General features: G+C 29.8%; 1 protein-coding gene across 4 annotated transcripts in view; it reads right to left on the bottom strand.

Moving 5' to 3' along the window:
* LOC142328099 (mini-chromosome maintenance complex-binding protein) overlaps positions 1 to 26,877 on the bottom strand; it is a 59,902-nt gene that overhangs the window by 31,872 nt on the left and 1,153 nt on the right. For all 4 annotated transcript variants that reach the window (XM_075371598.1, XM_075371599.1, XM_075371597.1 and 1 more), the window contains exons 2-6: positions 17,887 to 17,981; positions 12,801 to 12,983; positions 6,904 to 7,011; positions 4,908 to 5,050; positions 3,734 to 3,872 (exon numbers count right to left, since the gene is read on the bottom strand). In XM_075371598.1, coding sequence (XP_075227713.1) covers positions 3,734 to 3,872; positions 4,908 to 5,050; positions 6,904 to 7,011; positions 12,801 to 12,983; positions 17,887 to 17,964 — 651 coding nt within the window. In that variant the 5' untranslated portion in view covers positions 17,965 to 17,981. The remainder of the gene's footprint in view (positions 1 to 3,733; positions 3,873 to 4,907; positions 5,051 to 6,903; positions 7,012 to 12,800; positions 12,984 to 17,886; positions 17,982 to 26,877) is intronic.

The raw sequence follows: 26,877 nt of genomic DNA, 5'->3' as shown, positions 1-26,877 counted from the left end.
CATTTTATTCCAGTCTACGTTATCGAATGCCTTTTCTAGGTCTATAAATGCCAACCCACCGGGTTGGTCTAGTGGTTAACGTGTCTTCCCAAATCAGCTGATTTGGAAGTCGAGAGTTACAGCGTTCAAGTCCTAGTAAAGCCAGTTATTTTTACACGGATTTGAATACTAGATCGTGGATATCGGTGTTCTTTGGTGGTTGGGTTTCAATTAACCACACATCTCAGGAATGGTCGATCTGAGAATGTACAAGACTACACTTCATTTACACTCGTACATATCATCCTCATTCATCCTCTGAAGAATTATCTAAACGGTAGTTACCGGAGGCTAAACAGGAAAAGAAAGGTCTATAAATGCCAAGTATGTTGGTTTGTTTTTCTTTAGTCTTCCTTCTACTATCAGGGTCTTGCAATGATGTTAAACTACGTCTTTTCTTTAATCTTGACCTAGCTGTCTCACCAAACTCTTCAAGACTTTCCTATATATCAAGAAAAATATATCTGAATCAAATAAACATAAATGCAATACCTTTTTTTCTGTAACCTCTGGGTCCACAGTTAAGTATTGCTTCAGAGGATGACATGAATGATTTGTAGTGTGTGTGTGTGAAAATGCCACAGCTGATCAGGATTCGAACCCGGGACCTCCAGGTGAAAGGCTGAGACACTACCACTCATGCCATGGAGGCTGGCGCAAGTAAATAAATACAATTCCTTCCTACTATTATGTACGAATCGATGACTGCTTTAAATAATATTTACAAAACATGGTATTCTACATACATTCATACATTTCAGATAAAATATAATACAGAAATTTTTTTTTTTGTCTTAGCTCATTCTTTAGGTTTCTTTCTTATGTTTTTCAATTATTAGTGTTGCTGTTTTTGATTCCTGTAAATGTTAGTAATTGTTCATCTATCTCTGTATTTGAACCCTATTTTTTTTAAAATGCTGAACATTTTATTCCAGTCTATGTTATCGAATGCCTTTTCTAGGTCTACAAATGCCAAGTATGTTTGGTTTGTTTTCTTCCTTCTACTATTAATCTGAGGCCTAAAATTGCTTCCCTTGTCCCTATACTTTTCCTGAATTGGTCTTCTCCTAACACTTCTTCCACTCTCCTCTCAATTCTTCTGCACAGAATTCTAGTTAAGATTTTTGATGCATGACTAGTTAAGCTAATTGTTCAGTATTCTTCACATTTATCTGCTCCTGCTTTCCTTGGTATCATGACTATAACACTCTTTTTGAAGTCTGATGGAACTTCCCCTTTTTCGTAAATATTACACACCAGTTTGTATAATCTATCAATCGCTTCCTCACCTGCACTGCACAGTAATTCTGAAGGTTTTCTGTCTATTCCAGGAGCCTTTCTGCCATTCAAATCTTTTAATCCTCTCTTAAATTCAGATCTCAGTATTGTGTCTCCCCTTTCATCCTCTTCAACTTCCACTTCTTCCTCTATAACACCATTTTCTAATTCATTCCCTCTGTATAATTTTTAAATGTATTCCACCTATTGACTTTGCCTTTCGTATTATAAATCGGTGTACCATCTTTGTTCAACACATTATTAGATTTTAATTTATATACCCCAAAATTTTCCTTAACTTTCCTGTATGCTCCGTCTATTTTACCAATGTTCATTTCTCTTTCCACTCCTGAACACTTTTCTTTAATCCACTCTTCTTTCACTAGTTTGCACTTCCTTTTTGTAGTATTTCTTAATTGTTGATAGTTCCTTTTACTTTCTTCATCACTAGCATTCTTATATTTTCTACGTTCATCCATCAGCTGCAATATAGTCTGAAACCCAAGGTTTTCTATCAGTTCTCTTTGTTCCGCCTAAGTTCGCTTCTGCTGATTTAAGAATTTCCTTTTTAACATTATCCCATTCTTCTTCTACATTTTCTACCTTATCTTTTTTACTCAGACCTCTTGCGATGTCCTCCTCAAAAATCTTCTTTACCTCCTCTTCCTCAAGTTTCTCTAAATTCCACCAATTCATCTGACACCTTTTCTTCAGCCTTTTAAACCCCAATCTACATTTCATTATCACTAAATTATGGTCGCTATCAATGTCTGCTCTAGGGTAAGTTTTGCAGTCAACGAGTTGATTTCTAAATCTTTGCTTAACCATGATATAATCTATCTGATACCCTGCAGTATCGCCTGGCTTTTGCCATGTGTAAATTCTCTATTATGATTTTTAAAATGGGTGTTGGCAATTACTAAATTATACTTCGTGCAAAACTCTATAAGTTGGTCCCTCTTTCATTCCTTTTGCCCAGCCTGTATTCACCCACTATATTTCCTTCCTTGCCTTTTCTAATTCTTGCAATCCAATCTCCAACTATTATTAAATTTTCATCTCCTTTTATGTCTTTAATTGTTTTGTCAATTTCTTCATATACTCTACCTCACCATCATCATGGGCGCTTGTAGGCATATAGACGTTAACAATCATTGTTGGTTTAGGTTTTGATTTTATCTTTATTACAATGATTCTATCGCTATGCATTTTGAAATACTCTACTCTCTTCCCTATCTTCTTGTTCATTATGAAACCTACTCCTGCCTCCCCATTATTTGAAGCTGAGTTAATTATTCTAAAATCAGCTGACCAAAAGTAATTTTACTCTTCCCACCGAACCTCACTAATTCCAACTACATCTACATTTATCCTATCCATTTCCCTCTTTAAATTTTCTAACCTACCAACCTTTTTTAAACTTCTACCATTCCACACTCCGACTCGTAGAATGTTATTTTTTAATTTTCTGGTGACCCCTTCCTTAGTAGTCCCCACCCGGAGATCCAAACGGGGGTCTAGTTTACCGGAATGAGGGTTTATTAATGCAGTTAAGAAGTCCAAAATCCAACTTTTTGGGATTTGGGCTTTTTTGGACACTTTTGGTTCACTCGATTGCAATCAAAAGGGGAAGTGTAAAACTAGATGTTACAAATGTCATAAATCAAAAATTTCAACATCCTACGGCTAACTGTTTTTGAGTTATGTGAGATACAATATATACACAGACATCATGCTGAAACTAGTCAAAATGGATTCAGCGATGGTCAAAACAGATATTTCCATTGAAATATGAAAATAAAAATTTTTCACGATCACAATATTACTTGATACAAGGAAGTAAAAAAAAAAAAAAACAAACTGCAAAAAATGTTATAAGCTATAAAAGAGGTATAACATATTTTTATGCAATTAATAGTTTTTGAGAAATTTATTATGTTTTGTTTGCTATATTTACAAAATACTATTTTTTAACACCATTCATTATAGAAAATTTTTCTTCCGTAACATAAGTTGGGACGTTCCTGAATGCCATTACATTCTTGATTATCATTGACTATTCTAAATCCATGACATTCAAGAACATTATTAGTGAATGTACTAGGCTTTATAAAAAAAAACACCATAAGACATAAAATTAATATTTTTGGTAATTAATATGTTTTAGTCCATTTAATATCACCAGTAATACAATCTATTAATTTATTACTCTTCATGTATAATGAAATACGATAACGGAGTAAGCTTTTACATTATATACGATATGTATGTAGTCTACATGCCATACATAACGTTATGTGTTTTTTAACATGTAATACAAACAAACCTTTATAAAACTCTTCTACAGTATCAAAGAATTTTTTCATACAACACTTAAAAAATTTATTTGTCAATCATTAAAGTGACTGTTACTTACATTAATTAAACAAGCTATTCCTTTTGTTGTTTCAATTGGAAAATTTAATTTATAACTTTTTGATGTTTCAGATACAGGCTCTGTATTCTGTTGTAAAATTCCTCCTCCACAACAAAGACGTTTACTCACATCATCTAAACTGTAACAATAAAAACTTTCTTTAAGATAACACAGATTTCAAGTCAACATAAATGTATATAAACACGTAAATTTCTTAAACAATGCGAATATAGTCGTAATCATTGTTTTAAATAATATGAGAGTATATATCAGAGTATGAATATTAATAAATGAACCAGCCATCAATTATAACAAAAAACAAAGGAAAGACCTATTTTAGTCCTTACTTAAATTTCAGTCATAATTTTTAGTTACAGATTATATTACAAAATAGTTCTGGAATTTAATTATTATTGTTAATTCAATAATAATATTTCATGTCAACTAAATAAATGAAGAAAAAATGTTATATCAGTTTACTTCTTTATCTGTTACCAAACTGACTGCAGAAAAGTGTTACGTTTTCATATATTTTGGTAGTGTATCTCCAAACACCACAGTTTGAAATTTATCTAAGAGTAATAATTCAAATAATTTGTCCTATTCACAAGCAATTCGATGGTTTATCATTTTATGTTTGAATTAAATTTGTAAATAGTATTTTTTACACTTTTTTTTAAATTTATTTCTTTAACTCTTAGTAAAGTTCAAAAATCACTAGTTTTTAGAACACATTATAAAATAAAAACAATATGTTGAATCTAATGGTTCACAAAACATATTAAGAAACTGTAACTTAAAAACAGTAATAAAGAATAATTGTTATCCATAATCATGTTGCATTTATTACCAACCAAATATTGTGAACTTTCTCATCAAAGAGATTTCTAATAATAATAAGAAATAAAATTATTTTACTAAAACTAAAATTATCTTATTAAAATAATATATTAATTAATATACTAAAACTAAAATTATCTTATTAAAATAATATATTAATTAATATACTTGTACTAAACTATTTAATGTTTTAAATATTTTATTAAAAAATAAAAACACACATTTAAAACAATGTTAAAATAGAGATTTCAACTGATACAATTTTTGATGTGTTCAACTTCTAATCATACTAAAAAAGTATATACTTGTCAGTTCTGGAGTTAATAGAACTTACACTTCAGTTGAATCCATTTTCTCTTCTGCTTTAGTTTCATTATCTACAAAATCATCATGTAAACATCTTTTTTTATTATTTTTCTCTGTATTTTCTTCTTTTTGTTGTTGTAACATCTGAAGAATACTTTCTTGCTGAAGCATCTACAGATATAAATTGAGGAAAACAAACCAAGGTGTACAAAATTAAATTATGATTATATAACTTTCAATATAAACAGAAAACAAATTATACAAGTCAAAAAAGTCCTTTTCGTTGAAGATTAACAACTATTTAATAATCCAATTTACAATCAATGAAAATAAGTATAGCTGAAGAACTGATCATAATGATGGTGTTGAGATACATTAAAAATAATATTTTCATGATAAAAACTCCCATAATAATCTGACTAAAAAATATTTATCTGTATACAAGTGTAAACTGAAATGAAACGACTAGCACTAGATAGGGAATCTTGGAGAGCTGCATCAAACCAGTCAAATGACTGAAGACAAAAAAAAAACACAAGTGTAAAATTTTCCACATAATTCAACTATGCTTATACAAGAGCCATTCAAAAAGTTCTGAGCCTGACTTTTTTTTACTTTCAATGTATTCACCTTGCAATTCAATACACTTAGACCAAAGATTTTCCAACATTTTAATACCCTCAGTGCAATGCGATTTGTCAAACCCTGAAAAATAAGCTATTGCAATTCATCTGATTTCATAATTTTAAGTGAATCTTCATCCAATAAGGCATTTCCTCAGGATTTTGAAGAGGAAGTAATCACTCAAGACAAATCCAGTGAATATGGTGCAAGTGGAAGTACTTTGAAGTCTAGTGTTATAGAGTTTCACAACAGAGCAACAACCTGAGATGTATATGAAGACGCATTATTGTGGTGAAAGAGCATTCTCTTTTAGGCCAAATTTGGAATTTTGCCTCAATAGCACCCTCCAACTGGTCCATTAGTGAAACGTAACACTCCCCGGTAATGGTCCTGCCATTTTTCCATGTAGTATATGACCAGCACACATGAGAATCCCAAAAAAGCTGTAATGATTTTCGCTGCAGATGGGATTGTTTTTGCTGTCTGTGGGTCACTTTCTCCCACTTCCACTCAATCTTTCATCTCTGGAGTGTAATGAGTAGTACAATTTTCATCTACTTTTATAAAATAATGAAGAAATTCAACAGAATTGCATTTAAATAAGTCTGAACACAAAAGGCTTCAATTGAAGCCTTTTTGGTTGAATGTTAACAAATGCAGTACCTATTGAACTAAAAGCTTTTTCATATCAAAAACATTGTGTAAAAGCAGTGAACATCGTCTATTGAGATGTTTGAGATAACAGTAAAGCTCAAGTATCTACAGTCAGTTATCATTTAATATGTCATCGTGGGTTTTTGTAATCATTTCATTGAGCTTAGCAGTTTTTGTGTCCCTGAGCATTCATAATTGAATGGAAGTACGACCAAGTTAAATTCAGCAGCCCACTTTTTTATCATTGAAAACTAAGGGGAAAAATTCTTTAAAGTGAAATCTAACTCCTTTTGCGTGTCTGTTGGAGATAAACCTGTTAAGACAAACTACTTTATGACAGCTCTAACTTCTAATTTATCCATTTTTAAAGAAATGTCAAAACTTGTTTCCTTTACTCACTTGCTATAAACAAGCAACTAAATGTATGCATCTGAAACTTCACAGAAGCCATTCTGAAGGATTATACTTGACAAATATCATAATGTGATATTATATTTGTCTTAACATCATAACATTAAGACAAATAACAATGTTATGTGCGTCATCTCTATGTCGCATCAAGAACTTTTGAAAGCCCTAGAAATAACAGAAACATGTAACGTTGGTTACTGTTAAAATGTATAGATAAATTTAACTAAGTATAGCTGAATTATTTTAATTAAGCATACTGTGCTTTGAACATTAAGGCTAAACTAATGTAGGGTTTATGCAAAAGTTTTATAAATACAGTAATATAAAAAGGATACTTGATGTTCTTCTACCCAATCATTTAATCCAGGAATAGACACACAGTAATATGGTTTTTTCTCCTTTGAAATAGTCTTTTTTGATTCAAACATTACTTCTTCATCATCCTGTACAAAAAAAAGAAGAAAATAAACGTAATTATAATAAAAACAAACATCATAAAAGCAATCTTAATTTATGTTTATACAATATTTTATCATTTTTAAATCAAGTTGGAAATCAAATGCTGGTAAATGGCAATACTGGGAAACAGATGTCAAATTTATCTCACCATTAAATGCTGTTTAATGACTACTGTTTTTGTAAAATGGGACAAATCCACCTACTTAAATAGTTAGTCAGCTCCAATTTTTATATGTTGGTCAGCTCTTATAGTTGGAATCCAATTCCATGAGTCCTTGACTCAACTTCAGGGTGCATGGCGGCATTTTGGTTGTCGTAATATAGCAAGATGGAAAAAGATGGAAAGGCGAAAACTTGGCACCTTAAAACTGAGTCACTTAAGCTAAGGCATGGTAACCCTAACAGAAGAATTCCTAATCCTCCAAGTTGGGGGTTGGAGTGATGGACCTGCATCATCTGCAAAATGCCTCTCTGGTAAAAACTGCTACAGGAAAACCGCAGAACAGGACTGGAAATTTGGTAATAAATAAACAGAATCGTAAATATATTACAAGTTTTGTATGCTGGAATGTACATGGTCTGAGTACTAAAGTAATGAAGTTTTTGAATGTTTAAGAGAATTTAATATTGATGTAGCTCTTTTGAGCAAGACAAAGAAGAGTTCAGGGAAATGAGATGCACGGTGATTAAGTGTTTTTCTACAGTGGTGTTGAGAAGGATAAAAAAGCCAAAGCTGGTGTGAGGCTTGCTGTTCACAAATAATTCAGAAGTCCCATTAAAAATTGGGCAACTATAAATGAACACCTCATAACAGTTGACTTGAAAATATCAGGTCATAAAATTTTAATAACTAATGTATATGCACTAAATGACAAAGCAAATACAGATATAAAAGAGTGTTTTCATAATGATCTGACATTGGTATTATCCTAGTTGGGGCGACAGAGAGAATTGTTACTCATGGGGGATTTTAATCAAAGAGTGCGTAAAAAGATTGATAAGATAGTTTGTCAGTATGGTGAAAATATAATAAATGATAATCGATGGAGACTGATTGAAGTTTGTGAACAGTTCGACTTGAGAATACAGAACAGTTTCTTTCAACACAAAGGTATCCATAAGTACACATGGCATCAGCATACAAAGGGTTTTAAGTCTACAATAGATTGCATTTTGATGAAACAAAACTTAAAGATGGATGTACAGAATGTAAGAATTTTAAAGATGCTATACATGAATCAGCTCATTTTCTCATAAAATCTAGGTGTAAATATGTAAATAAAAAAGATGCCATCACAATTAGGAGGAGAAATTTGCAAAATATTAAGTACAACCTGGATTCTTTGAGGGAAGATACAGTCTTCTTATACAAGTTACACTTAGCAGAGAAACTGAAATCTTTCCAGTGGGGTGATACAGAGCAGCATGGAAACATAAAGGACATTATTCATAGCGCTGCCAAAAAAGCATTGGGAGAAAAAGCTAAAGTGAGAGGAAAAAATTATTATTGGTGGTCTGAAGAACTGGCAGGCTTGGTGGAAAAAAAGAAGAGTGCTTATCAAAAGTGGGTGCTTTCTGCGGACCTTGAAGATAGAAAAACTAATCTAAGATGTAACTATGAAGACAAAAAGGCAGTTAAAAAGATGAAAAATGGTTTTTGGGAAGGAACATGTAACAAAATAAACGCTTTGCTGGGAAGCTCTTGGTCAACATAGGTGTAGAGGGTCTTGGAATTTGATGAAAATAGATGTCAGACAGAATTTACTTGTTAGCATTGAAGAGTGGAAAACATATTACCACCAACTATTGTCAGACAAAAGGAATGAATTTAAAGAGATAGTTTATACCCCAAAAATGGTGGATTCTAGTTCCATTAGTGTGTCAATAAAGGAGGTGAAGAATGCTTTAAGGGGTATAAAAAACAATAGGTCACCAGGTCCTGGAGGAAAACCCATTGAACTGGTTAATGCTCTGCTAGTGGTGCTGGAAGCAATTGCTGATTTGTTCACAGCTTGTCTTAGGGTGACTGCATTCCGCATGAATGGAAGTTAATAAATATAAAATTTATATTTGAAAAAGGTGATACATTGGTGATCAGATGCAGAAATTAGAGGAACAGAGTGGTTTCAGACTTGGCTGTTCTTGTACATATAATGTAATATATATATAATATAATATAATAATATAAATAATAAATATATATAATAAGTAAATAATAAATATAAATATAATAATACATAATATAATATAACGTAATATATATAAAAATAATATATAACAAAATTTTCTGCATAAAACAGCTTATTGAAAAGTCATTTGTCTATAACAGAGAGCTGCATATAGTATTTATCGAGTTGAATAAATCTTATAAGTGTTCCTATTATGCATCTTTGGATGGCTATGAAAAGCTTATGATAGTATTCCTATTATGCATCTTTGGATGGATATGAAAGACTGTGGAGTTAAAGAAATTTATATAAATGCAGTTAAAAAGTTTTTATCAGGATTCCAAAAGAAGGGTAAAGGTTGGTGCACATTTGTCTGATGACTTCATTGTCACTACGGTTTACGGCAGGGATGTTGTAATTCCCCAATGTTATTTAAAATTTATTTGCAGAAGGCTCTGAAATATTGGACTTATAGTAAATGTGGTCAAACGGGAGTTCTGATGAAGGAAAACTATATTTATAATCTATTATTTGCAGATAATCAGGTTATTTTGGCAGAGGATAAGGATGATATTTCGTATATGATGGAGAGCTTAATACTGAATACAAGAAATGGGACTGGATATTTATGTAGAAAAGACATGGTACATTGTGGCTGGAGAAAAAGGAGAGGATTTAGAAACGTTCGTGTTCAATAGGAACTCCGAAGCATTCTGAAAAATTCAAATATCTTGGGATAACATTAACATCTGATAGAAGAGATACTATGAATAAAATTATAAAGGGAAAGAGAATTGTAAGAAGGTTGCATTCTGTTTTGTGGAATAACCATATCTCAATGAAAAATAAACATAATATTTTTAAAACTTTAGTTGAAAGCAGTGTGGCATACGGATCTGAGCTATGGACTCTATGTGAAACAGAGACTGATGGCTGTAGAGATGATGTACTGGAGGAGATGTGTCAAGTTACACTGATGAATAGAGTCAGAAGTGATTGAGAAAAAGAAATTATGGTCACATTATCTTTGATAGAGAATTTAGCAGTTAGACACCTACTATGGTAAGGTCATATGCAGAGGATGGTTCCAGATAGATTGCCTCATAAAGTTTGGGAATGGCAGCCATCAAATAGAAGAAAGAGAGGAAGAGCACAGAGGATGTGGGGTCATAATGTGGTGAAGAGTATGGATTGTGGTTTGTTGGACGAAATAACCCAGGATAGGAAGGCTTGGAGTAGAATGCAGGAAATGGCTGTAACAGCTGCAAAAAAAAAAGCACTTAATAAATCAAGTTAAGAAAAAGAACTTATAACTACGCAAAACAGAAAGGGGAAACAGGAAATTTTACTGTTATATTACCAAGTCAAGGACAGGTAGAAGGAAAAAATTGTGTAGGCAGGCCACGTTTGGAATATGTAAAACAAATTGTTAGGGATGTAGGATGTAGAGGGTATACTGAAATGAAACGACTAGCACTAGATAGGGAATCTTGGAGAGCTGCATCAAACCAGTCAAATGACTGAAGACAAAAAAAAAAAAAATTACCAAGTCATGGTTTATAACAGCAAGATAGCCCCAGTAATTTTTATTAGCTTTATTTGTCAATAAATTAGCATGGAGTATTGGATAAATGTTCAATACAAAACCATTATTAAAAATTGGTGAACTGTAATTTAATTGCTAAAATTTTCAAGCAAAAATGGTCTAGTTAAAACATTAATGGTAAATTATGCTCCAATGTATTTATATCAGTGTTTTTTTTTTGTTTTTTTTTTTTGACAAATCAAAGCCTGTGTCCATCCTTAATTGCACGTGGTGAAATTATGAACGATGGACCCCATCCATCATCAATGTTTGGATTAATATTTCAGATTACACACCAAAAATAGTGTTATGTATCTCATCTTGAAAGTACTTAATAATATTCCAAATAGATTGCAATAGACCACCAATTATTGTTAGTTCAGCAGTTATCATAAAATTCCAGTGTGATAGGATTTTTCTATCATCTTTAAAAAGATAGTTTTTAGAATCAGATAGCTGAAAAAAAAAAAAAAAACAATATTCAAAGGAGAAAGTAGAGGCTTCTTGATAATAAAAATAAATGAACTGATATAACTGTTGATAAATTTAAGGCTTATTTCAGATTAATTCTAATTACGGCTTATTAAAATGAACACAGGTTTACATAGTTTTGTACAAAACTGTAGGATGAAAATGTTTTGAAATCAGTAAATATTTATATTCTTTCATCTGTATTACACTTATGTATCTAATTCAACTCACCAAATAAAATTTGATAAAAATGTACAATGTTTGGCATTGTAAAATTAGTTAATACTATAATTTTAAATTTTTTACTGGAAAAGACATTGAAACCCTTGATGAGAATTTTTTTGAAGTGACAAAATTGTTTTAGAAATATCTACTGATTTTTTAACAAAAAAAGTAATTATATACATGGGGCACCTATACTGTTTCTTCCATGAACTTCTGAACAGACCAGCAGTAAGAAGAATATCCCTGCAAAATTAAATAAAGGAAATATTACTTTTGCGCTTCAAAATAATACCTCACGAATAAAAATGAAGAATAAAAAGCAATTAATAATATCTCAGAATTTAGGCTAAACCTGGAAAAGCAAATTCCATAGCTTATACAATACTACCTAATATAACCACAAATGATTGACCAACTATTTTAAACACACCACTCTATGCCTGAAAGAAGGTATTGGAAAGCTATTCCTTTGAGAAAATTTCCCTTCAATAAAGCTAAACCTACAAGATAACACAAAGTACATTCCAGCAAAGACTTAGGGAAAAAACAAAACAAAATTCATCCAAAATATGGGAAATGCCTTTATACACAACAACTTTTGAAATTCATCGCACATTAAAAACTTTTTAAGTTAAATTAAAAATATTTTATAATAAGTATAAATAATTTTACATTGTTAAAATAATGATGGTTAGGAGAAATGTATAAGTCAAAAGTTTATGTGCAATTGTGTGTAATTAATTAATTAATAAATAAAATGAAATAAATTAAGGAGCATGTAGCAATATAGTAAGATAAAATTCTATAACCAATGGGTTAAAAACTGATTCTGCACTTCAAACAATTTTTTACTCACATAAATTTCACATTTCTTTGGCAAATATGCACAACTTATTGATTACTACTATTATTTGTTATTATTATTGATTACTTATTGATTTACTTCAGTGCTGTTGTAAAAAAAATATCTGTTACTGAATTTCATCTTAGAGATCTATACTTGGGTAAGTGAATATGAACAGAGTAAAATGTAATTTTACTAGTAAAAGTTGTCGGTTTCTATATAAAATGTATAACTGAAATAGTGTAACTTTTCAGACATGGTTTTAATGTAAAATTAACAATTAAATAAGCAAATTAAAAAAAAAAGTAATAATAAATAATATGGCAGTATCTTGATGAACAAATAAACTTTAGACAGCAAAATTTTAACTTAAAAGTTTGCTAAATACTCTAAAAGTATTGAGCATCATGGATAAAATGAACATGTACATCTCAAATGAAAAATATATAATTTAACGTATTCTTAAAAATAAAATCTTACCATAATCTCTAACTTATCACAATAATCACCATTTCGAATTTCAGTCTGGCCAGAATTCAAGTTTTTAACTTCATACTTAGACATATATAAAACTGGATTAAACATATCTTGTACCATTCCCTCAAAACGCACTAGCTGACCATTATGAAGCAAATGGTTTGCTGTTGTATTTAATAATGGAAGCTGAAAAATAAGCAAGCAAAATAACTCAATTTACGTGATACATTTACATGATATTCAAATACCATTCACATAATAATTATAAATACATATGAAAAAAGAAGTAACGATAACTGTGATAATTAATGAATACAATTATATCATTACTAAGCTAAAATTATCTGCCATAATTAATGCTGCAAAAGAAGGAAGTACCAGATGAAGCATTTTGGAGTAAACAAAATATTTTTTCAAGACACAAGCATTATAAATTAATAAATAGTGTTATAGCCACTTATAAATTTTATTTTTTGAAATACTCTAAATAAAGTAGAAATAACAATCACTATTAACTTGATACATGACTATAAAAGATTAAAAGCATGAAAATACAGTTTTTTTATGTTGCTGTTCTACAGGTGCCACTCTCAGTTTTGTTTAAATTGAAATATCTAGTTCAAAAAACTATAGATACTTTCTGTATTATGAAGTTTTGGGTAATCTAGATTAATTATACTGTCAAACAGGATATGTATGAAGCATTCCTTATCTTTATTTACCAGAGTAAGTGGGTAAAAGCTATATAAAATAGTTAAAATTTTTTTCTTAAAATAAAAAATAAAAACTGAATATTCTTGGCCTTCAGAATTACACAGAAAAAAGATTAGTTAAAAATAAAAATATTTTAATCACAATTGGGCTTTCTTATTTTCCACATACGATTTATTTCAAACTACACATTTTTTTAAAAACAAACTCATTTCACTTTATAATTCTCATTGAAGAAAAAATGATTTATTTAGTGTAGTTTACATAAGCATTTATATACTAAATATTTTGTCTTTACTAGGTAATAATTTCAAAATTTGGTTTTCTCTGTTTTTATATTAATATTCTCTTTTCTACACTTTTCGGTATATTCTTTTAGACTGTTAAATTCATGAGTGGCTGAATAAGTTTTATATTACATAATTCGCTTGATTTTATGTACAGGAGATATGGACTATAAAAATTTTAATTTAAATTAACTAATATTTAATATTCAAATCAGGTACTTTCATAAGTCATTACTGAAAATGAATCTGTAACTGTACGTAGTATATTTCTGCATTTTACGTAAGCTGTATTCTCCAACCAGTTTTCTAGCTACTGCTAGGTCTGGGTGTGTGTATAGGCAAATACAATTACTGCTACTGGCTTGCCAGGCCTGAGTTTAACCATTACATTTTACATAAGTAAAAGAGAATTTTATAAAACATACCTACATATGTATGTACATATTTAAGTACATACAAACCTAATTAATAACATTAGTCACTTAGTGTATTGCACTTATTCAAGTTAAACAATTTTTTTATTGAAGTACTTATTTTATTAGTATTTCAATAATGTATGTATATTGATACATACACACATGTAAATATAAATACTGTTTTTTTCTCAACTACCTTGATCAACCCAGATTAGAGGCAGTTTCTGAAGAAGTTGACTGTTCTCTTCCTCTTCCTAATCGTCATTCCTGCTATGATAGGCAAATATGCCTGTTTCCATCAGTGCTGCCATTCCGGCATCATCTAGCAACCAGCAGGACAGCTACTTTTTTACTGAAGGTTAGTGGATAACAACTTATTATTTTAGTATTTAAGTGCTAACATGAGATCCTTATTTGCATATGAACAAAAAGTCAATGTTGGTGGAATCATGATGTATTCTCAAAATAGTAGGCAAATGTTAATTCTGTCAATGTGAATGACTTTTAAGAGTTTATCTCTGTTTCAGTCTCCATCCTGTATGACCAATACAGAATATTGTACAGTCAGAGAAGTTCAATTTATATAAATTAGGGGTATTATATTTTTTTGTAAGTAATGATTTTTTTTGTTTATTTTTCTGAAGGCCATATTGTATGATATTCATATACCATTAAATATGGTTTTTGGTTTTTGTAAACAGGATTTTTTTTTAATTTGCAAGGTACTTTTTCTGAACCTTTTTATGTATGTTAATGTAATTTTTTATCTCTGTTTATATTTTAGGTAGATGTACATCAAAGAATGTATGCTGTTATATGCATCTGTATATTAAAGGTATTTTATAATGTTGAATTCTTCACCTGTTTTAAAGTGAGATAGGTGTTTCACGTAATCTGTAGATAATACTTCTATTCTAGCAGACAGTTTGTGGAACTGACAAGTAGATGTTAGTGAAAATGTCTGTTTATTAATTGGTTTCTGTATATTTGAAAATTTATATATAATGTTTGCTTTTTCTGATGGTGTGGGATCAAAAAAATTGATTTGTTTTTTGTGCTCATCAGGTATAAAATTGTATTCATTTAGTATGTTGTGTGTGTATTTTATGTTTATAATTGTTTATACCATCTTGTGCAGCCTTGATACAACATAATTCTATTATCAACATACATACATACATTAGTAAATTATACTGTGTTGTATTTATCATGTTTATTGTGGCAAACATGTATTTGCTCTATGTTCCAAAGCTTTCACTTTTTATTTACAATCCAATTATACATGGACTCTATCACCTTCGAAATAGTTTCCTTGGAAAGCCACACAACGCTTCAAATGGTTTTCCCATTCTTCAAAGCAGTGTTAGAACTCAGAAACCAGAATATCCTTCAGATGGTCAGTTACATTTTTTAAATGTTTTTTATAGTTCCAAAATGGTGTCCTTTGAAGTATTTTTTAAAGTCAGGAACAGGAAAAAGTCATAGCGACTCAATCAGGTGAATAAGATGGTTGAGGAAATACAGGAATGTTTTTCTTTGCCAAAAACTCATTAACCGAGAGTGGAGTGTGACAAGGTGCATTGTCATTATGCAGCATCCAGTTGTCTTTGTTGGCTAGTCTCATGCAGGAAACATTTTTCCGCATTCTTTCAAGAATTTATCAGTAAACATATTGATTTACAATCTGTCCCGTAGGCAAAAACTTCTTATGGACAATGCCATTATTATCGAAGAAACAAATTAGCACAGTTTTGATTTTTGATTTGCTTATTTTTGTTTTTTTTGGGATGTGGTGTATTTGAAGTGTGCTACTCCTTCCTCTGATGTTTTGTTTCTGGGTCAAACTCAAACATCCAAGGTTCATCACGAGTAATAACAATTTTTAGAAAATCAGGATCAGTTTCAATTCGCCCTAGAAGATTGCGGCACACTTTCACCCTGTTGTTTTTCTGTTCAACAGCGAGTTTTTTGGAATCAATTTTGCACACTTTTTTCATGTACAATTTGTTTGTAAAAATTTGATGGACCGTGGTGTGGTTCAAATTCAATTGTTCTGCAATCATTCTGACAGTTAATCGCCGGTTGTACCGTATCAAGTCTCTGATTTGCTCAACAGTCATCACCTTTTTACGTTAACAGTCTTCCAGAGTGTGGATAATTCGCAACTGATTCCCGGCCATCTGAAAATGCTTTAAACCACCTAAAAACTTGGGCTCATGACAGAGCATCATCACCATACACTCTTTTCAGTGAAAAAGTTTCAGTAGCATTCTCACTGAGTTTAACATAAAACTTGATTGCACAACATGCTCATAATTAGTATCACTCACTTTTGTAACGCACAAAAAAAACTTGTTCCACAAGTTCATTTACATCTCACGTGACATCAATAGACTAAAAATAAAAATACCTAATATAAATCAGCTGTTCATATAACCATAAGTTTACTAGTAACTTCACAGTGTTGCCACTTTGGCTGCCAAAAAAAAAAAAGTTAGTATCATTACTTTATTTACAGACCTCGTACATGAGAAGTTTCACAACGTGAAACTTCTGCTAGATAAAATAAAGTATGAAGAATTTTACTGGAATATTTGTGGTGACTTGAAAGTAATTGCTCTGTTGTAAGTTCTTCAGGTTGCTTTCACCAAATACTGTTGTTTTCTTTGCAACTGGGACAGCAGAGACCAAAAAAAATCATTACGTACAGAAAGTGGCCTAACCAAACAGCATTAAATCCAGGAAAGAATAATGTTGTTCATACATCACTTGTCGATTCAAAATACGTTTATTTATCTCCACTCCATATAAAGCTGGGCCTTATGAAAAATTGCATGAAAGCAATGGATTGAAGTGGGCTTGGATTCACTTACTTAAAAAAATAAGTTTCCAAAGATCAATGAAGCAAAACTCAAAGGAGGAATCTTTTAGGACCTCAAATTAGACATTCATTTAGATATGACAACTTCAATAGTATGTTAATAAGGTGGAAGTCTTTTAAGAGCATTTGCCAGAAATTCTTAGGAAACCATAAATCCGAAAATTACAAAGAAATATTATATTGGATGATCTTTTAAAATCTTACAAAATCATGGAATGCAACATACTGAAGAATCACTTCTTGGGACTAGCACTCGGATTTCTTCCTACCAAATCTAGGAGCAGTCAGCGATGAAAACTGTGAACGGTTCCATCAGGATATTTCACTTACGAAAGAGCAGCACCAGGGCAATTATTATTATTAATTGCACCAGGGCAAATATTTTAGTGAGCATGTTAGCTGATTATTGTTGGACCCTAAAGAGAGATGTTCATGACAAAATATCATAGAAAATCAAACATTACCACTTTTTAGACAAGATTATAGTATACTAAGAATGCATTTTAAATATTTAATGTAAAATTAAAATAATTGTCTCTAAAAATCCTTACATGATAAGACTAATTATGAAACCATATTTGAAAAATTCTGTTAGATTCACCCATTTCACTTCAGCGACAAAAAATAAATCAAGTTTTGTATACCAGTGTAATTATTAGCTCATTTTTACTTTAACTTTAAACAAAACCAAAAATTAGTTTCATTTTTAATCAAATACTGAATTCTAAAAAGATTCTTCAATCAGTTAAATTAGCAACAATTTTTAAATTAACAAAATACAAGAAAAGTTTTACCTTATTCCAACTCTCAGGATTTTTTAGCATTTCCCTGCACTCATCCATTTTACCATGAAAAGTTTTTCGATTAAACATTTTATCTGAGAAAATATCTGAAACAAAAAATATTTTTTATAAAGTTTAAAATTTGTTACTATTTTAATAGTTTCATTGAACTATAAAATTATTTACTAATTATAATTTAAATCCAATATTATATAATTTACATAAATTAAAAACAGAGATAGTGGTCTGTTTGTAAGATAAAACTGGATGTAGTCATTCCAAACTGAAAACAAAACATCAGGCATAAAATTCACTCATCAAACAAAATGCCTGTGAAATAAAGAAACTAAACTGGTCCAACTAAACAAAAAGTTGATAGATGATGGTATATTTAGAAATGCCCTTTCTATGCATCTGTACTATAAAATAAGAACTACACATTTTTATATCTGAATAGCCAATAATGGAGAGAATATAAATTCAGATATTTCTTGATCACGACAACTGGATGGCTGTTATACAGAAACTAACCATTGTTACGTCAAAATTTTGAGTAACAGTAGCATTTTAATTAAATCTTTTACTGGTTGTTGCATACTACTGCAACATGAAATTTTCAAGACTTTAAAAACAATTATAGATATACACAACTGGGTTAAGACATAGAACATGACACATTCATTAATATCCTCTTCTTTTATGACATTAAAGACCTTATAGGCCTTCTCCACAACTCTTACCTCCTCATGATCATCCATACCTCCTCCATCCTTCCTAGTTTTCTTAAGTCTTTGGAACTCATAGTTTTCTCAAGTCTTGCTACACATCATCTAGTTACTCTGTACTGTGACCACCTCTTTCTTCTCTTCTTCCCCCTCCAGGTTTCTCATTAAACACCTACTTTACTTTTCTACTTTCTGACATCTTTGTAAATTTGCTCAACTCAGTTTTACTCATTAATGTGATTAACATCTTTTACTAAAGTTACTAAAAAAGACATTTATTTTTTTAATGCATTACATTCTTTAATTTCATAAATCCAAATAATATTTCCATGTACATTCTATATCATCAAAATTAACTGCTGAAAATCAAAATCCAGATATCCAATTCTTGAGCACGACCCACAGATTATATGCAGTGCAAAATCTTATATTACATAAAATACTGGAATAAATTTTTCATAAAATCTTACATAAATTTGCTGCATTATACCACAGCGCATCACTTTCTATAAATTTTGTGGTAAAAGGATAAAGATATAAAGATCTGTTTAACTAGACATCATATTTTCTATTAAAATTTTTCATGAAATTTTATTAAAAAAAAAATATATGAGTTAAAAATTTAAATCCAGATATATAATGTTATATTAAAATACTAAAGGATACTTTCATAGAATTGTTTTTTTTATTGTAATTATTATCATACCAATCAATTTCAATTTTTAAATAACTGCAGACAATTACATGAAAACAATTAAATATTTTACTAATATTGGAAGTAGACTTTATGTGTAATTCTGCAAGGATGTGAAACATGGTCGTTAAGTAAAAGGGCAAGGCTAAGCTGGTGACATTTGAAATCTAGATATGGAAGAGAACTTTGAAATTAAGTGGTCAGAAGGATGAAAAATGAAGAAATAATCAGGAAAGTGAATGATAACAGGTCTATTAGAAAAAATCACATACGGAAAACTAGCTGCTGAAGACATATCAGAAGAGAAGGGTTGATTAAAATAGTGCTTTAATCAATAGATGATAAAAAAAGAGAATTCTATGATATTTTCTGTACTCAAAAACACTGAAGACAATGTTTATTATCATGTTAGAGTATAAAAATGATTCTTATTGCTAAACTGATTAAACTTAAACTATTTAATCACCCACTTTTTTTTATTAAAATGCCAATTCAATTGTGTGTAATTATAAAATTTAACTACAAAAACCCAGTAAAAAATAATTAAAAGAAGCAAATATATATTTTACATTTTCATTTAATAATCCATTTACTCTTTATTATATAATACATTTTCAACTATGAGCAGTAAAATTAGCTTATTAAATACAAATTTAATTTTCTCTTTGATAACAAAATTGCTAATTTCCTATAATTATAATCATTTATTGATTTATAAACATTAAAAAGAATATGTAATAATACAATTACTTTTTATTTTTACAACTGACTATGGAAATATAACACATAATAAGAATTGTTAAAAAAAAAAATTAACAACTAAAACTAAAAAAAACATAATTTATTCAATAAAAAACAAGAGAACGGAAAAAAATGTTTTACGTAAAATACCTTACACTGCTAGTAACTAATAAGTTAGTTGTATCAAACCTACCTTCAGCAAATTAACTGAATTTTGGCTGAGACTAGCAGTTTATAAGTTTTTAACGTCATTTCTTTAAAATATCTATATTTTATACAGAAAAAATTCTTATAAACAACATTTTTGAAATCTCAGAAATAAATGGTAAGTATTTAAGAAATAAAAATTAATATTTAGGTGATTAAGAAACAATTTTTAAAAATTTCACTTTCTAGATATTAAGAAATCTGAAATCTTTTTGTCACTTTAAGAAACTGCTTCTACTTGATTTTATTTAATCCATTTATTTACCTCAAACATAAATATATATACACATCCATACATAAAAACAGTACTTAATTATACACTAGAAAAAAGGCTGGCTTATGGCCCACTGCGAAAATGTTACATGGTTTATGTTTCATTACACATGATTCTGTAAAATGTTTTTGCGAATTGTAACTAAATAACGTTCATGAATTCAGCATACTAACAACAACAAAAAGCTTCCTGAACATTTTTAGCTGTTTCTTGAATTGTGATTTTTTAACAAAGCTCTAAATGTCAATATTTTCCTTTTTTATCCCCAAAATAAAAATATAATTTTGGATAAATCGTTTATATAAAGAAGTATAAACTGTTTAAACAAATGAATCATTCGTGCGCTGTGTGCAGCCACCTGGTGCATTCTGCACCAGTAGCAGCAGCTAAAATAAAAATATGAGCACATACATCAAACTAACAAACCTAGGCACCAATCTTTTTTATGGGGTAAAAGATGTCAACATGTTATTAAATTTAACCACTCAAACTAAAACTGAGAATGAACAGAAAATCATAAGACTTTCTAATAATCAAAACTTAAGACATTTACTAATACTTTGAACAGTAAGATGTAAAATCTGACAGTTAAATTTGAGCATAATTAAGTTCAAAACATAGGGTGGGATGCTACATAAGCCCAAATTTACAATTTTTTCTAACATAATCTTTAATAATAATGGTAAATAACTACTTGTTTTTAGTAGCAGTTAATATAATAATTGATAATAATTATTAATATAATAATAATTCCATGTAATATGTAAACACATATATTGATGTTTTTTTAATATTTAAATGGTAGAAGGGATATTCCATTTTAATTCAACAAATTTTCAAAAACTTTATTTCATCACTATTTTAGATTTTGATGATATTTGGTATATGATAACTACCCTCATTTGGTATATGATAACTACCCTCCTTGTAGTGGCCAAACAATTTTTTCTTGTGTAATATTTTCTAACTTGCCAACAGGTAATAAACAGCTACTTTCATCACTTTTTCCATGATCTGTAGCATTCTTATTTTACATGATACAGAGGTCAAAAAGTGCTTCTTGGAAAGAATAAAGATGGAACGTCATATTAGTGTACTCAAAATTCATTGTTACATAGATAAATCTTGTAATGTTTACTGAAGTTACATTTAGCAAATTGTTTTTTCACATTTTGGGCCAAAAATAAATAATAAAGGGCTTAAGGTAACAGGCCTTTAACTCTTAGGAACTAGTAGTACTTATAAAAAAAAAAATTGGAGTTACCAAGTGTCCTTCATTAAAAAAATTGCCATCAAATCGTAAGATTTTGAAAATGTCTCATTTTTGGAGCCCAAAAACCACATGTGGGACAGGTGGAAAAAATCTGAGATTGTTACAGCAGTAAGTAATTTTTATGTACTTTAAAAACATATAAAATTTATTTTGTTAATCAAAGGGGTTAACGAGTAATGAAGCTATCAAAACCACTAACAACATTGTTCCTTCTAACTGTGAACAATGAATCCAAAAAATTTACAGCATGTACTTTTTCAGATAATAGTGTATACCAACTATAAAAACTATTTTGATATGTCTATAATGAGGCAGCTTATTTCTAGATAGTTTGTTACTTAAGCAACAAGTTTAGTAAGTATGACTCATACACACAAATTCATGTTTAAACACGAAAGTGAATATTCATGCATGGACATGAATGTTTGCGTAATTCTGAATGTAAACATTGTAGAAGGCTCAGTTACTGTTTTGATTTCAATATAATATGTTGTATTGTTGCTAATGTTAATACTGTGGTTAGGTAATGTACGCTTGTTTATAAAGTATTTTATTAGCAGTGAACTTCTCTTTTACGTGATATCTCTTATTTTTAATAACAGAAGTTTTTATTTTAACTATACAGAAACTAGGATAAGACAAAGTGAGGTGAAATTGGTAGTTTTATAATTTATACAAACTGTATTGTTATTGTAAAAACCTCCATTTTATAAAATTATCCATTTTATAAAAACAGATTATAGAGTGTTCAATTGGCATTCACACTGAAAGTTATGTCACAAATTGACTTACAATATATCTTCAGTACTAAACTGTATTTTAATTTCCTCAACAGCAAATAACACTAATATCTTTAAGAAGTAGATGTACAGAAACAAAAAAAATCTGTACTTTTCATAAAACCGAATATTTAGATAAATATTTTCATATTAATGGGAAAAGTTGTTCTCGCCCATTTAGCTGTCACATTAAACCAGTTAAGAAATCTCTTCGAGAGATATCTTTGACACTTTCAACAAGCAACCCAAATTTAAAATTAATTCCAGGCAGAGTACTGTGTACAAAATATTTAAACAAAATACAAAAACCACAAGATGATACAGAAAGCAAACTAGAATGTCAAGATATATTTGAGCTTCAATGTGTTATAGTAGAACTGGTGAATAAAGCTTGTTCAGCACTTGGGATTTCACCCGTTAAGGTTCAAAAATTATCGATCAGCGGAAAGGAATCAATTTAAAAAAATAATGTTACAAAAATGGCCAAGTCAGTTACCAGTACATTAAACAATTCCTTTGATTTAAATATCTCTACAAAAGAAACCAGTTTAATACCAAAAAATTATGCTGATTTAGGTAGGGAATATGAAGAATTAATCATTAAAATAAAGAATAAAATGAAAACAGTTACATCAACCCAAGAAAAAATTAATATTTTAAGTTTATTACTAAGCAGCTGGAGCAATCAAAATATTCAAAATGAGTTTAGTGTTAATCAGTATTTATCCCATCAATCCAAACAATTAATTAAAACAAGTGGAATTTTGCCACAAATAGGCAAAAAGAAAGTCATGTAATTGATGAAAATGTTATTAAATGTGTCCATGATTTTTACCGGAATGATGAGCACAGCTGAATGATTCCAAGAAGGATTAAGTCTTTGTAAGACAAGCTGACGGGAAGAAAATTAATATTCAAAAAAGGCTTATCTTATGAAACCTAAAAGAATTGTACACAGCCTTCAAAGAAAAACATAATTTAAAAATTATTTTTTTCAAAATTTGCTGATTTAAGACCTAAATTTTGTGTTCTGGCTGGTGGTCTGGTACTCACTCTATATATACATATATATATATATATATATATATATATATATATATATATATATATGTATGTGTGTGTGTGTGTGTGTGTCACCCACCACAATATAAAATTCATGTTATCTGCTCCAAAAATCTGATTATAAAATTCTCCTTTCAACCATGGTATGTGATATAGAAAATGAAATGTGTATGCTGTCACAGTGTGAAAAATGTCCAGGCACTAAGGAAGTGCTCAGATTACTGCAAGAGAACTGGGATGACTTTGATTCTGAAATTATCTTCAATCAGTGGGTTTCTGTTGACTGTTATGAGCTACTTAAATTCTTCCATTTCAAGAGTACTTAGATAAACTTACTGAAAATTGAAATAATCTAAAAAGGTATCCTTTTGTTACAGAGAAACACGGTAATTTCCTCAACATTAAAAAGGAAAACTTGTTGGAGGGTGAATGTAATGTAATGAGAGACTTCCCTCAAAATTTTCCTTTTGTAATACAGGATGAAGTCATTATATTACAGGTCAAAAACTTATGCCATAGTACATCCAAGCTAATTTCAACATTGAAAAGGAAAACTTGAAAGGTGAATGTATTGCAATGGAAGACTTCACTAAAAATTTTCCTTTTGTGATACAGGATGAAGTCGTCATATCAGTGGTCAAAAACTTATGCCACAGTACATCCATTTCTCATACATTTTAAGAAAAAAGGAAAATTACAAAGCCAAAGCTACTGTTTGAATAGCGAGTACTTGAAGCACAATACTATATCGTTCTTCTGCTTCCAAAAGCACGTTATAAATAAAGTAAAAACAATGTTACTACAAGTTAAACAATTTTTTTATTTTTCTGATGGCTCCTCAGCCCAATATAAAAAAAAATTATAAATTTGAGCTATCATCAAAATTTTGAAATCGCAGCTGAATGGCATTTTTTTGCCTCACACCATGGAAAAGGAGCATGTGAAGGTATTGGAGGAACTGTAAAAAGAACTGACTCAAGCAAGCCTTCAAAGGACAGTCAACAATCAAATTGTTACATCTTCTGAAATGTACAATTATTGCAATGACAATATTAAAAATACAACTTTTTTTTCTGCTCTAAAAAAGATGTTCAAAAGACTGAATAATACATCAGTTCTTGCTATCAAGTAATCACAACAAGCAATTCTAAACAGTTACAGAAATAAATTTCTATGAAAAGTATACATGTCACAGAAGATGGGTGCAACACTAACTTAAAACTGTTAGGTTTGAAAATACTAAATTATTTTTTTAATTTGTTTTGATTAGTCATTCAGAATAGTTTCCAGTAACATTCTTTTTGTCTTACTATATAAAACTTGTAACAAAATTAGATTAAAATAAATAATAAAATACAACAAAAGCATTGTTTTTAAATAAAAAATAATAATTTTCTTTTTATGTTTCATTTTAGTAAATCAAAGAAGTTTATTGTTTAAACCTGATTTAGTCTGTCAAAAAGAATTAATCAGTAAATAGTTTTCACCCTAATGTGTTATATACAAAAAAATTATTATTTATTCTTATTTTTTATATTTATAAAAGTCTAAATCTGAATTATGGTTATTTTGTTTCAATTTGAACAAGCTAAAACACGTTAATAATAAACAGTATGCATGTAAAGACTGGTGTTATTTTTAGCAACTTTGTTTAGAAATTTGTTTTAATGAAAGGAGGTAGCACACTATTATGGTGCAAAGGAGAACTTAGAACTACAAAATAAATATAAATACAACATAAATCCTGCTTTAAAGGCACAATAAATAAAAACCAATGTCATGTAAAATCCATTTGTGTTGTATTAGTATTATTATAGTATTATATAATTATATTATTATATAATAATAATATATATATATATATATATATATATATATATATATATATATATATTATTATATAATAATAATAATATATATATAATAATACTAATAATATAATAATATAATTATATTATTAGTATTATATATAGTATTATATAATATTATATTATAGTTAAATAGATGATTAATAAATTACAACTCAATATTATGGGTCATGATAAAAAAAAAAATAAGTTAATGTAACAGACCAATTAATTAAAAAATAAAGACTGTAAATTCAATGTCTACATTCAAAAATAGAAGTTTAAATTAAATATATGCAATACAATTATTAATCGAGCCATTTTCGTACATTTTCATAAGAAGTGAAGTGCTGCTCAGCAAGTGCGTGTCCCATCAATGCAAATAAATAGTAGTTGGACAGAGCCAAATCTGGTAAGTAAGCCACATGCGAAAGTATTTCCCAACTGAACGCCTCAATCGTTTCCTTGACCGGTTTTGCTGTGTGTGATTGTGCATTATCACGAAGCAAAATCACTTTGTGTTGCGGTTTTTGATAATCTGGTCATTTTTCACGCAATGCTTGATTCAAATTGATCATTTGTTGTTGGTAGCATTCAGTATTAACGGTTTTGCCAAGTTTTAGTAGCTCATAATAGATCACACCAAACACGGAGCATTGTCTTCTTTCCATAGCAATTTGGCTTTGAAATCAATGTCGATGGTTTGCCTGGAGTTACCCATGATCTTTTACGCTTAGAATTCTCAAAATATATCCACTTTTCATCACCTGTCACAATTCGATTGAGAAATGACTTTCTTTTGTACCTGGTAAGCAGCATTTCGCAAGTGGTTTTTAAGTTTTCTTGCTCTCTTTCATTCATTTCATGTGGAACCCATTTTCCCATCATCATCATGTGGATCTTTCCCATGGTTTCAAATGTATGGAGACAGCTTCTCGTGTTACATTTAATTGATCCGCGAGTTGTTGCGTTTGAGAATCATCCTCATCCAACAATGCTTGCAATTCGTCGTCTTCAAACTTTTTCGGTGGTCTTCCACGTTCTTTGTTTCTCACACCAAAATTGCCACTTTTGAATTTTTTTTTAAACCACTCAAAGCACTGTAATTTACCAAGGGCATGCTCACCGTATGCTTCAACAAGCATTCGATGTGATTCTGCAGCAGTTTTCTTTAAATGGTAACAAAAAATCTATGCTGTCTGCAAATCGTAGTTTGTACGTACAAAATTTGACATGTTCAATGCTAATTAAAACTATGCTGTTGCATGAAACTTGTACTGTTGTGAGTTGAAAATCTTTGTCAGCTGTCAAAGAAAGAAAATGGCACCAATGATGCAATTTAACAGTAACTATATTGACAGTTGGGGCCGCCTAGGGCAAATTCAGGTTTCATATTTACAT

The sequence above is a fragment of the Lycorma delicatula genome, chromosome 7 (assembly GCF_047948215.1).
Source record: "Lycorma delicatula isolate Av1 chromosome 7, ASM4794821v1, whole genome shotgun sequence".
Taxonomy (NCBI): Eukaryota; Metazoa; Arthropoda; class Insecta; order Hemiptera; family Fulgoridae; genus Lycorma; species Lycorma delicatula.
The sequence above is the reverse complement of the archived record's forward strand: the minus strand, read 5'-3'. Positions and strand labels throughout refer to the sequence as shown.